This window comes from Microcebus murinus, chromosome 10, assembly GCF_040939455.1.
Source record: "Microcebus murinus isolate Inina chromosome 10, M.murinus_Inina_mat1.0, whole genome shotgun sequence".
NCBI lineage: Eukaryota > Metazoa > Chordata > Mammalia > Primates > Cheirogaleidae > Microcebus > Microcebus murinus.
In genome coordinates this window covers 25,498,170-25,511,392 of record NC_134113.1, presented here as the reverse complement: position 1 = coordinate 25,511,392, position 13,223 = coordinate 25,498,170, and the positions used below count along the sequence as shown (strand labels likewise).

The window sequence follows — 13,223 nt, the reverse complement described above, 5'->3', positions numbered from 1 at the left end:
AATTAACAGAAGTCTGCAGTGATCTTTTTTTTTCCCCTCTAAAATGACTAGCAATATAAATGCTATTATCTATGCTTGGCCCTGGTAACTTGATGGGCATGCTTCTTCAGATTATAACAAAGAATCTACTTAGAGCTAGGAGATTTGTTTAGTGGGCAGAGGACAGTCCAAGCCTCTTGCTTTTCTCAGCTGTCCCACAGAGCCACAGAGCTCAGCCTATTTGGTTTTTGTAAAAAACTCAAATGCTTTGGAAAGTACACAGTAAAACCCTATGATGGAAATACATGCAACAGGAAAAATTCTGGGAACAGAGCAGCATCGATTGGGTTTTTCCAGGCTGAACATAAACTGAGAAGCTATGGATGTTTGGCTTTTATTAGTTATGTATACAGCACTACAACTGACCTGGTGACTGCTAGCCATTTCTAAGATATCCTCCCTGTTGAGTAAACGATGTTATCAGCAAGAAGATTATGAACCAAATGTAAACCAGGGCATGGGTTTTCAGGACTTATGTCGCACACTATGAGTACTGGCCTCATTTTTACATTTAATCTCCCAAATCTGATGTTCTCTGTCTTTCAGGTGGCAATTCACTCTGTGCTTGAAAAACTTTTTAGAAGCATTTGGAGTTTACCCAACAGCAGAGCCCCATTTGCTATAAAATACTTTTTTGACTTTTTGGATGCCCAGGCTGAAAACAAAAAAATCACTGATCCTGATGTCGTACATATTTGGAAAACAAACAGGTGGGAATGTAGTTGATTACTGTTTTCAAGAATCTGGAACAGGATATTAACTAAAAGGAGGGTATAGATTGTTATAGAAGGATTCATTTATCTCTGTTTCATAATCTTTGGGCTTGGTTTGCTTAGTTACTATTCCTATAAACTCTATTATCTTTAATGCAGGAAAAAAGACATTGTCTAGAACTTTAAAACGAGTTTAGCTTGATCAGCAAAGGATGAGAAATATTTCATCATATCATTTATCCATTAGAGAAGGCTCTTTTAGTTGTCACTAAAATAGCTACTTTGTAATTTCCAAGCTATCTGTCTAAGCTCTGATTCTGTATAGGAATTTCTGCTTTTATTATATCAAATGCAGTCCTCGGATACCATGAGAACTAGCCAAAGGTTTGTGTTGTGCATTTCAACATTTTACCTTAAGCACAGGCAAGGCATACCTAGGACAGGAAAGTTTCAGGAAGGCAGAGGAGCAGACAGGAGGCATGAGCTTGCCTGGCATGCAGGAAGAACAGCAAGGAGTCCAGTGGAGTTGGAATGGGTGAGGTACAGAAGGCCAGATCCAGGGAGGTGGAGAGCCTCAGAGAGTTGGAGCAGAGGACAGACGTGGTCTGATTCGGTGTTGAGAGGATCACTGGTAGTTGTGTGAGAATAAACTGTCAGAAGTTGGGGGAGAATAATCCAGGTGAGATTTGGCGGTGACATAGAAGGCATCGGGTGCTAGAGATCACAGTGTGATGTTCTCACTGGTAACCTCTTATGATCAAGAATTCTTATGGCCGCTTTCAAACTTCTCCTCTAGCCTGCCTTTCAGCAGTAGCTCCGTCGGTTTAACCCTTTCTTGTTCTCTGAGTGATGCTGCCATCTGTTGCTTGGTATATTTGGCTAAGCAGACTTGTATATTTCAATAACAAGGACAAAACTGCCTGTTTACAAACTGTAATAAACAGACCTTTGGCTTCATGAATGGCCCTATTTGAAAAGAATTATTCTCTTTGAACAGCCTTCCTCTTCGCTTCTGGGTTAACATCCTGAAGAACCCTCAGTTTGTCTTTGACATTAAGAAGACACCACACATAGATGGTTGTTTGTCAGTGATTGCCCAGGCATTCATGGACGCGTTTTCTCTCACAGAGCAGCAACTGGGGAAGGTAAGGCCCAGCTTGTGTATTTCTTGTCCATACTCCTATGAGTCTGATGCACAGTCTTTCTTGTTAGCATTTCTACATCAGCCAAAAAGATATAGTCAATGAGGATCACTGTAAATTTGCTTTTCTTTAAAAAGTGAAAATGGCCAGGCATGGTGGCTCATGCCTGTAGTCCCAGCACTTTGGGAGGCAGGAGGATTGCTTGAGGCCAGAAGTTCAAGACCTCATCTCTAAAACATTTTTTTAAAAATTGGCATGTGCCTGTAAGTCCCAGCTACTCCAGAGGCTAAGGCAGGAGGATCACTTGAGCCCAGGAGCTTGAGGTTGCAGTAAGCTATAATCATGGCACTGCACTTCAACCTGGGCAACAAGGCCAGACCCCCATTTCTTAAAAAAAAAAAAAGAAAGAAAGAAAGAAAGAAAACAAAAATAATTAGCCCCACTGTATTACAAAATTCTACCTGGGAAAAACTTTACAATGCATTTTGTTTCCTAGAAAAACCTATGGAACACAGATAGATAATCTATTAACCGAAAGTGTGAAATCGTATGAAACTAAATTAATTGCATCTGAATATACATAAAGTATATTTGAATATAACGAATTGCTTATGGAGAAGAAAATCTTGCCTGAGATTTCTAACAATACCAGTTTGTCAGTTTATAATCAAAGCATAAATATTGCTTTCTTATAGTTTTCTTTGCTGATCAAAATTCCCAAGAAAGCGAAGAAAGATGTTTTGGTCATAGTTGAAGCACTCTAAAATATATTAAACTGAGTAATATCTGTACCTAGTGGATTATCTCTGAATGCTGAGAAGCATGTCTTTGGCAGAAGGATTTTAAGAGTACCCGGAATGAACAGTGATGGATGTTTCATAGGTGCCACAGACTCCTAGGCATAATCTAAACTCTTTATCACCACTCTTCCTGCAAAATCACATTGTCTTGTCTCCTCCTTCCTCCTGCTTTCTTCCAACCTCTATCCCCAGTCAACTGGTTACCGCTCTCTTCTCTCTTGAACATGTTTTCCGTCCCTTCTTCCTCATCCCCTGCCTACTGGGATAATAATTGTTTCCTAACTGGTGTCCTTGCCCCTGCTGCCCACCCATCCCCTAAATGCTTCCTTTTCACAGTGTCTCAGGTTATCTTTCTGAAACATACATATGATCTTGTCAGTCTGCTTCTTAAAAATTGCAAATAATCCCCATTACCTACCTGCCGAAGGCTTCACAGTGCCATGGGGTGCTTTCTGATGGGCTCCAGGTCTCTTTCCTGGCCTTATCATTTTCTTGCACACTAGACATACCCTCTACGCTATAGCTTTTGTCTCACAACCCATCTAGTAAAATCCTACTCACTTATTCAACAAACATGATTTCCTAATGTGTACTCGAAAACGTAGGAGACTCAGATCAGTTTAAATATACCTACTTTGTGAGCTTTCCTCATTTGACTAATCAAGTTCATCTTAGCACACTGAAAGACACTTAGCTGTTTACTTATTCACAGTCAAAATAGCTGTGTATAGATTGTTTGCCATGTTTTTGGTATATGTCAATTAATCCTCACAAGTACCACATCTAATAGTTATTACAGATGAGGAAATTGATGTTCTGAGGGTTACAAATCTTGCTTGACCACACAAAGCGGAATTATGATTTCTGATTTGTCCAACTCTGCAGTCCTTTTCTTTACCCCCTGCTGCTAATTACTTGTATCACAGTACACACAGTGTAAATTTGTCTTCTCAACTAGGCTGTAAGCTTCTCAAGGGCAGGCACTTTATCACTGTATACTCAATACCTGTGCACAGTGTACGGTTAGTAAATAAATGTTTATTGAATGAATGAGTCACATGATTTCTGAGTTCTACCTAAATTGACAAATGAGAAGATCTCAGTTTAGGCATCCTTCAGAATACATGATCAAGTCATTGATTCGGGCTCTTTAAAATGTACTGGGACATTAGCCCTATCATTAACTCACCTATGTTCTGCTCACCCTGAGCAGAATTTTGTGAAAAATAATGACTTTTTAAAATTCTTTACTTATTTTATCACTGTTGTAATTACACTAAAACATTCAAACTTCCAGGGGACCTTTGCAAAATCAGATATGAGAACCACCAATACTAATTAATGACTATGAACTTCCTTAAGGAAAATGGAAGATCGTGATAAAATAATGAAATAAAAGGGACAAGCTGAAAAATCTGCCACTGCCAATTACTTACCAGTTTCATGGTTATATAAAGGGCTCAATCAGACCTACAATCAAGTCTTTTATAAATGCCAAATTCACTGGTGGGTGAGGATGAGAGCAAATGTTTTAATTCAGGCTTTTTACAACCATTAGTAATGAACTATGATTGAAATAAGTTCCATTGTTACAGTAACTCAAAATCATGCAAAAATAATAATTTTAGTTCTTTTATGAGAGGAAGGCAGAATATATTAGCATTTAATCTGCCTGAAAATAACAGTGACTCACCAGAACTATCTAGATGGCAGTCAGTCATTCAGTCAACAACATTTATTAAGGCCTACTGCATGAAGCTTTGTTAGCAGGAGATAATACTGTTATAAATTCCCCATGGTTTTTTACTCTTTTGGTGGTGGTTGCTTTTTTTCAGGAAGCACCAACTAATAAACTTCTCTATGCCAAGGATATCCCAACCTACAAAGAAGAAGTAAAATCTTATTACAAAGCAATCAGGGATTTGCCTCCATTGTCACCTTCAGAAATGGAAGAATTCTTAACTCAGGAATCTAAGGTATCATTAGAAAGCAGAAATATTTGGTTACTACTTTATCATAAAAAGTTATTTCAGAATCTCTAAACAAGCCTTTCTTTTAGAAACATGAAAATGAATTTAATGAAGAAGTGGCCTTGACAGAAATCTACAAATACATCGTAAAATATTTTGATGAGGTAAGATTTTAAATAACATTGTATTTTAACCTATGAATCAATCACAAGGACTTGGCTATAGCATTCTGTAAGTTTCAGGACAGCTCTGGCATCCCAAATGGCCAGAAAGGAAGGCCAGGAAGTCTGTCTGAGATGGGGGATGCTGGCACTGAGCCAGACCCCATACACGGCTGCCCCCTCTTACCGTTTTATCATGCTGCTCACCTTTGGACCAGCCTGAATTTACATTTGAGGTCATGGGGCCTACAGCCACACTGACTCAAGTTAGCTTTGAGTAAGTAGTGGCCCTATTACATAGGGCCAGCTTATGCTTGATTGTCATCTGCTAAAAATGAAAGCTAAGCTTGTTAAATTGCCTAGTTTTGTATTCAATAGTTATATGACATTTCTAACTTAAGCAACTATTTCAATAAACCATTCTCCTTTATGATTAATTCTCCTTAATCTGGATTTTTTTCTTTGGGAATTCACACAGACACATTCATCAGATGTTGTTTCCAAATATATGTTAATTCCCCCTTCCCTGATTCCCCCCCACTCAGTCATGCTGGGACAGGCTATCCATGTCAATGGTGAGAATAGCTCACCAATTCCATTTGCTACTTGAAGATCAAGTGAAGCGCTAAGGTAGGGTAGAGGCAATGAGTTCCTTAAACATGATAAGCATCCCTCTTTCCAGGGGTCAGGGGAGAGAAGGGGAGCACTGGGGATGGGGGAGGGAAGAGGAGGGACTACACTGCCCAGGTGGGGAGGGGGGAGGGAGGGAGGTATTAGTCTCTGACCAGGATGCCCTGCCTGCTGCATTTAAGTAGAAATACTTGCCTGCATGTTGGCTGCCCAGGAATGCTTGCTGTGCTTGGAATGGCTGTGACATAATGCATAAAGCAGGGCCTTGGAAGCCTGGCCCCATATTTGTAAGCAAATTGTTGGTATTTCTTGCAAGCTTCTATTTTAAGCCAAAGTGTTGTTGATCCTGTGATAATGACTTAGCAAAACAACTTGCAAAGTGAGTATGTAAATGATCGAAGAAAATGTTGGCATCTGTTTCATACAGATTTTACCACTCACGGCATCAGGTATGCAAAAAAACAGAATTGTAATGCTAAAACCACAATATCTAAAATAACTGTTCTAATTGTCAACAGATTCTAAATAAACTAGAAAGAGAACGAGGGCTGGAAGAAGCTCAGAAACAACTCTTGCATGTAAAAGTCTTATTTGATGAAAAGAAGAAATGCAAGTGGATATAAGCACTCTGGGGCCTGGCTTAATCTGGCAAAGTTCTTCAGACGACTTGGGAGCAAAATGGCTGCTTGAGCTACTCTGTGTCGTTAATTTCTTGTTTGCACATAGGTTCCACTTTGAGCACTGTCTTTTTAAGAGACCAAGGCACATGCACAGCTTTTAGAAAGCATACCAACTGTTGTGCCTGTGTGTATACTGTGGGAACCCTTCTGTAAATAGAGTTGAAGTGGTTGTTGCAAACAGCCTCCTTGTTTACAGAGAATACAGGGCCAGTAAGCAAGTGTCAGTATTGTAACTACAGTCTCCACTTAAGCACAATGATATAAGTGGTTTTGTTTGAAAACTACAGCTATGTAGCACTTGTGACTACACTGCACCTCTGCAGAAAAGGGATACTTGCCAATGCTCAAAACAAAATGTGAAATGAGTCATTTGGAAACAAGGTGGAGGTGTCAGGGCAACCTCGAGGATTTGCAGCATTGAAACTTTCCCCAGTAGTTCTTGGAAAAGCTGACCGCAGAATTTGGTAGTGTGTACACTTAGCATTTGTGAGTGTGTGTGTTTAAACCAAAAACTAACAGTGTTGCAACATTGTTGAAAGGGCTCGTGTTTTTCAGTGGTCACCAACTGCATCCCATCCAACTCACCTCCATTTCATCAAGGAGCTCTAAAGCAAGGAGAGTGAGTGGGCTTTATTTAAATGAACAGCATTTTACCCACTTTGTCCTAACATGTTCCTTTTTTCCCCTTCATTTTTTGTTTCATAATGTATTTGGATAGTGGACATGTTGGGTATTATACAAAGAAATCATTAGTTCTGCTTCAAAATATTTGAGCAGAACTATCTGGGAAAGAGTAACTTACTCCCCTAATCCTGCATTTCTAAGATACTAGTGTCTCCTTGCTTTAGGTTTCTGGTGAACCCTGTGGTTATAAATACTTGTGTGTGATTTGAAAAAAAAAAATACATTTTACATTTCATCAAATTGCTGTTCACACTGGAGTATTATATATAAATATATATATTTGAGGCCCAAGGCCCAAAAAATATTAGTATACATCTTGGTATCTTAGTCTTACTATGTACTTTTGGAAAGTATTCCTCACAGGAGAAAGAATTTAAAATACCCACTTTATTCATACCTTTCTTTTTAAAGAAGTCTCTATCCAGTTATACTGTAGTCTTTTTATTGCTGATTTTTTTATTCCTGAATTTTTGCTGCTCATGACCAATTTTAATACCACTGTGTTTTCCTTCTATTAAACCAGAAGAAGTAAAAAGTGTAATTGGCAACTCGAGCTTTTCTTGTGACAGGCACCTTTTACCCTTGGTGCTCCAAATCCCTGATCTAGGCCAAATCCAAGTCAAATCAAACATGATCACATATTCGTTCAAATCATTTACCAATACTGTATGGAACACATCAGGATTTAAACATGAAGTTGTCTTAGATAAATGCAATTTTTTTTTTGCTCCTTAGTATCTGGTAAAGAGAGAGAAAGGTGATACCTCAACAAACTGATCAGAGAAAATAAGCAGTTACTGCCCTGATAGGCACCTTCCCAATCCTTTCGCTTTTGACCACTGTCCGTCCAATGGACACACCTCAAAAATACTACCAAATAGGTTACATATAAGTATAAAGGTGAGAGGTCTGGTCCCCATAAAAGGCTGCTACAGTCTTCAAAGAGGTGAAGGAGTTCATAAGAGAACAATCGTAGGAGAGTTGAGAGCCAAGGGTAGGAGAGTTGCCCAAAAGACTTCCCCTTCTTAAGGGTACAGAAAACTCAAAGGATCAGCGACAGCTTTATCTAAGTATTTACTAAATGCTACACGAGGGTGTCCCTGTCCAGCTCTCTGGCACATGAGTCCTGTGTAGAGAGTTACCTCCTCTTCCAGGGACTGTGCTGTTGGGAACTTTGGGCAAGTCACTTACCTCTTTGTGCCTCAATTTCTGTATAATATTTCTAACCTACCTCACTGAGGTGGTGTGGAGATTCACTAATGTATGTAGCGTGTTTGTCAATCCTCCAGTGAAAAGCACTATCTAGATCACATTTTGGATCATATTAGCCAAAAGCAGTAAATGGCCAAATTAGATGTGTGCTGAAGACAATCAGTCACTGGGTCTATATTAAACAGCATCAGAAACAAATGGCAAACGATTTCTATTTTCAAGTTTCTTTGCGTATTTTTTTGGTGCAAAACCATTTATAAACTTTTTTTTTCTAACACTAGTGTCTACAGCAGCATTTAAAAGTTAATTCTGTTACCTTTTCCGTATTAGGATTTAAAGTCTATTTCTTATTGTATACCTGATTGAAGCTGTTCTTGAAGATGAATGTTTTAAATGTCTATATCCAAAAATAAACATTTTGATGTAACTTTGGACTGTGTCTTTTTTTCAGTTTACTAGTTATTTTTTATTCTAAGTGGCTCCATCGAAATTATTTTTTCGGGAACAAGGTGTCACTGTACACACTGTGTGAATAAGTAGCCATATTATGGAGTAAGTAAACCTAGTGTCTTGCTGAATGGTGCTGAGGGCTGCTGAATTACATTCCTGACCTCCATCATCAACTTCAACTTTTGATTAAGATTTCTGGATAATGAACATTCTCCACTTAGTTTGCCGGACTTGAGCTCTGCCTCATTGACATGAAATTATTTCAGTAGAATTTCTCTACAAGATGTTACATAAAAAGCTTCTGAAGGGTACACAGTAGGGGAAAAGAAAAGAAAACAGTGGCATATTTATGAACACAAATAAAACATTTACCATTATTTGGTTAGATCCAAAATAGTGGGAAGCAAAGTTAAATGGCAACAATACTTCTAAAGAGATCCCACTGGGTTCAAGTTTTACAATCAATGCCCCCCCTAATTTAATACAGCCACAGGATTTAATTATTTGTACTTACTTTCTAAACTAATTCAACAAAGTTAAACTCGGTAAGATCTTCTACATTGCTAAATATACGTTATATGCTCAAAAAAATCAAATACAAAATACAGTTAGAAAAATATTTATTAAGTTCTTTAATAAATTATGTGCACAGTTTTTAGAAAAGGTAGCCTTTTAATAATGAATGGAGATACCTTTAAGATTTTTTATGCTGATTTTTAAATTGTCATCTTTCTTCAAAAACTCGTTTAAAGTTTTTGTATATAAGTAAACCAGATGATGTTTATTGACTCTGTTTTTGCCAAGCATCTCAAAGATGAGGAAAAGGAATTCAAGATGGGCATATTTCAGGCAAAACAATTCAACAAAATTAATAATTTTATAACTTGATTCCCTAATTAGTTCCTTTTAGTTTTTGTTTTACATTCTCAAAGGGTAATCACATATTCTAAATTTCTCTGAAACTTTCTTTTAATGCATCACTTGTCATCATTAGTATAATCCTGAAATCTTGATAGGCATGCAATACAGCATGTAGCTGGTACCTTTTCTTGAGGCACATTCAAGTATTTTGGCAAACAGTGATAAAGTATCTAAATGCCACAAATGTTAAACCTTCAAGCTTTATAGAGTCACTGATTTCACCTCTTTTAGTCTTGACACCTTTCTCCAAGAACCTCATTCCCCAGGAGGTCCAAGTTCCTCTAGTTGTTTTCTTTGTGTTGTTTCTAGTTCTTCCAGTCTTTTGCGAAGTAGAGAGAGTTCCCTTTGATGCTGTTCCTCCTTAAAGTTATGCAGAGAGAGCACAGCAAAAGAAACTGTTAGAAAACCTTGTAGAAAAGTAACTCTTAAGGCAGCAGGCTGAGTCTGCCTCTTTTATACAGGCCTGTAACATCTGGCAAGGAAATGGCCACTGTGGCAGTCTAAAACCACAGCAGCAGGGGCTAAACTACTCACTAGTTCTCACTTCTCTCCTGCTTCAGGCTGTAGCCTTAAGCAAAACCCAAAGTCTGTTCTTCTCTAGGTGTAAAATTCACCAAGGAGTGAATCAGAAATATACTAATAATGCAGGGCCCAGGCATATTTAAATGGCAACTTTCTGTAATAAGACTCTTTATAGTAAACTGCTATTAAACTCCAAAGCACTTAGCCTGAGATTAAATTCAGTGACTAAAATCTTCTGTTCTTACAACATTATAAAACATTTACTTATTAGTAGTCTATCCTCTGAAAACCACTCAATTCGATTCCTTCACTATCTCAGAGGCCTGACACAATAGAAAGAGCCTAGGTTTTAGATTCAGAAAGCATTAGATTTGAAACTTAACTTTGTCACTTATTAGCTATGACCTTTAGGCAAGTCTCTCTGACTCAGTTTCCTTCTCTATGATTTAGGAAAAAGATCTGCCCTTAAAGCATTTTTCATTAGTATTAAATATTGTATGGAAAATGTATAGTTCACTGCATTAATAAACGCTCAGTAGTAATTAGTATATGAGTAAGCTACAAACTCTAGGTTACTCAAAGACTCATTACTCATTAATAAAGAGTCTTCTATTGCCAAATCAGAGATTTCACTCCTAGTACTACGGCTAAGCAACAGAAGAGATTCAAGTCTACTTTATTTCTCAGCAAATGTGTATGGTAAATGAAAAGGAAGGAGTTAAAACTGACTGGCTTTAAATGTTTATGTCATTTTTGTGGCAAATTTTGAGCACTGATCACATTTTTACATTTGAGTTTTAACTCTATATTTAAATAGGTAAAAACCTACAGAAATCTCTGACAAACTTTTTCCTAAAATAAATGCTTGTACCTGCATATGAGGAAAGCATGTTTCCATGCCTAGAACCATGGCTGATGACTGGAAGCTAGCAGGATTGATGGATGTTGTTGGTGGCATGTTAGGAACCAAAATTAGACTTCGAAATTCATTATGTCGTCTTTGTATATCCTTTAGTCTTTTCTGAAGCCTTGTATATTCTTCAAATGGAACATTTTGTCTTAAAAAGAAAAAAAGGTGTTTCTGTTCTTTAACAGTTATACTGTATTGAAGAACTGTATGATTCAGAGAATATGATTTTAAATTGGAAGAGAAGGATTTCTAAATTTTAAGATTTATCTATATATCATATATAGATACAAATCTGTTTACCTAGAAAAATAAACAGAAAAATGACATTACATCTTAATTGTGAACTAAAATGCTCAACCCCTACCGGCTGACTGAATGGACCCCCTCGTGGCCAGAGGAATATTCAAGGGCAAAGTTGCCTGCCAGGAGGAGGGAGGTCAGACAGGCCTTATCATGCCCCCATCCCTTCTTGGAGACTTCCTTTGTATCCCATTAACAGGCCAAGGGCATGCAAGACAAACCTGCACGCCCTCAATTTGCAACAAATGGTGGCTTATCTCTGGTAAACAGTTTATGTTAAAACATTCCATGTCTTTAGAAAAAGCTTCTTGTCTTTAGCCAATTACAATCTAAAGAATCTTTAAACCCACCTATAACCTGTAAGTCCCCGCTTCAAGATGGCCCTCCATTTTGGGCCAAACCAATGTATGCCTCCCACACATTGATTGATGGCTTTACCCAAAACCCTTGTCTCTAAACTGTATAAAAACCAAACTGTAACCCAGCCACAGCGAGTCCACTTGCCCAAGGCCTCTTGGCAGTGGCTCTGGGTCATGGTCCTCAAATTTGGCTCAGAATAAATCTCTTTAAAATTATTTTGCAGACTTGGCTTTTTCCGTTGACATAATCATATGAGATTATCAGCATTGCAAGCTGTCAACTCACAAAGTTTCATCCGCTAATTAATCAAAAATTTTAAATCTTTGATACTTTTACTTTCATCCCCTCTCCCAAATTCATGAATCCTAAAACTCAAAGGAGACTCTTTAAACCAAATGAGTGCCTTATCTTACAGGAGGAATCAAATAAAAATATAGTTGTCTCTCGGTGGGAGGGATTGGTTCCAGGACCTCCTCGTATACAAAAACCCTCGTATACTCAATTCCCAAAGTCAGCTCTGTGGAACCTTCATATAGAAAAAGTCAGCCTTCCATATATGCAGATTTTACATTCTGCAAATACATGTTTGGTTGACAAAAATCCACATAAGCAGACCTACGCAGTTTAAGCCCATGTTGCTCCAGGGCCAACTGCCGAGAAAATGACGGGTTGAACCTTATGAAACTGCCACTTTTCCAGGTGAAATATGGTCAAATATAGAGACTTTCATACAGTTCAACCTAATTTTTAAAATGTAGGTATGATATTGTGATATAATAAGAAATACATATTTGGTCTCTACCCCATTCCAGCTCCTAAAACCCTGGGAATCTCCACAATGATAAGAGTGTCTTTTGTATGCTAATGAGAAGAATGGTGGCTGGGGGCCACTAGATAGCTTCAGGATGGGGCAGGTCACCAGAAAGACCATGGAATGGTTAGAGAGATGGAACTTTCAGCCCCACCCTCTACCTATGACCACTGGGGAAGAAGAAGGGCTGAAAGTTGAGTTGATCACCAATGGCCAATGATGTAATCAATCATGCCTATGTATGTAACAAAGCCTCCATAAAAACCCGTAAGTATAGGGTTCAGGGAACTTCTGGGTTATTGGATGTGTGGAGGTTCCTGGAGGATGGCATGCCTGGGGAGGGCATGGCAGCTTCACAACCCTTCTCACAAGCCTTGCCCTATGCATCTCTTCCTCTAGCTGTTTATCTGTATCCTTTGTAATGTCCTTTATCATAAAGTATTATAAAGCTGGTAAATGTAAATAAAGTATTTCCCTCAGTTTTGTGAGCTGCTCTAGCAAATTAACTGAACACAAGGAAGGAGTCATGGGAACTCCCTGGGGCTTATGATTGTATTCTGAAGTGGAGAGCCATTGTGTGCGCCTGAGCCCTCAACCTGTGGCATCTGCTATCTCCAGATAATAGTGTTACAACTGAATTATAGGACAACCAGCTGGTGTCCACTGGAGAATTGATTATTTTGTGTATGGGGAAAAAACCCATACCCTTCTGGTATCATTAAGTGTTGACTATGAGAATATGAAAAACACTTCGGTTTATCTTATTTACAAAGATGAAGCTATTCAACTTTAGGAAAAAATGGCATGAAGAAAAAAGCTAACTTTCCAGGTCTTCACAGATCATCTTTTTAGACATGACTTTCCTGACTGTCAATCACACTAGTAATCAAATATAGTTTCAAAACCATTCAAAACTAG

The 13,223-nt window shown here is 38.2% G+C and overlaps 2 protein-coding genes across 3 annotated transcripts in view; one reads left to right on the top strand and one right to left on the bottom strand.

Annotated features, from left to right (window-relative positions):
• The window catches only part of PLXNC1 (plexin C1), a 144,453-nt gene extending 135,995 nt beyond the window's left edge, over window positions 1-8,458 (top strand). The window contains exons 27-31 of the mRNA XM_012775273.3: window positions 586-749; window positions 1,750-1,897; window positions 4,530-4,670; window positions 4,754-4,828; window positions 5,974-8,458. Coding sequence (XP_012630727.2) covers window positions 586-749; window positions 1,750-1,897; window positions 4,530-4,670; window positions 4,754-4,828; window positions 5,974-6,078 — 633 coding nt within the window. The 3' untranslated portion in view covers window positions 6,079-8,458. The remainder of the gene's footprint in view (window positions 1-585; window positions 750-1,749; window positions 1,898-4,529; window positions 4,671-4,753; window positions 4,829-5,973) is intronic.
• A 626-nt stretch (window positions 8,459-9,084) lies between these two features.
• The window catches only part of CEP83 (centrosomal protein 83), a 127,691-nt gene continuing 123,552 nt past the window's right edge, over window positions 9,085-13,223 (bottom strand). For both annotated transcript variants that reach the window (XM_012775275.3, XM_076007102.1), the window contains 2 exons: window positions 10,796-10,982; window positions 9,085-9,762 (listed from right to left, as the gene is read on the bottom strand). In XM_012775275.3, coding sequence (XP_012630729.2) covers window positions 9,658-9,762; window positions 10,796-10,982 — 292 coding nt within the window. In that variant the 3' untranslated portion in view covers window positions 9,085-9,657. The remainder of the gene's footprint in view (window positions 9,763-10,795; window positions 10,983-13,223) is intronic.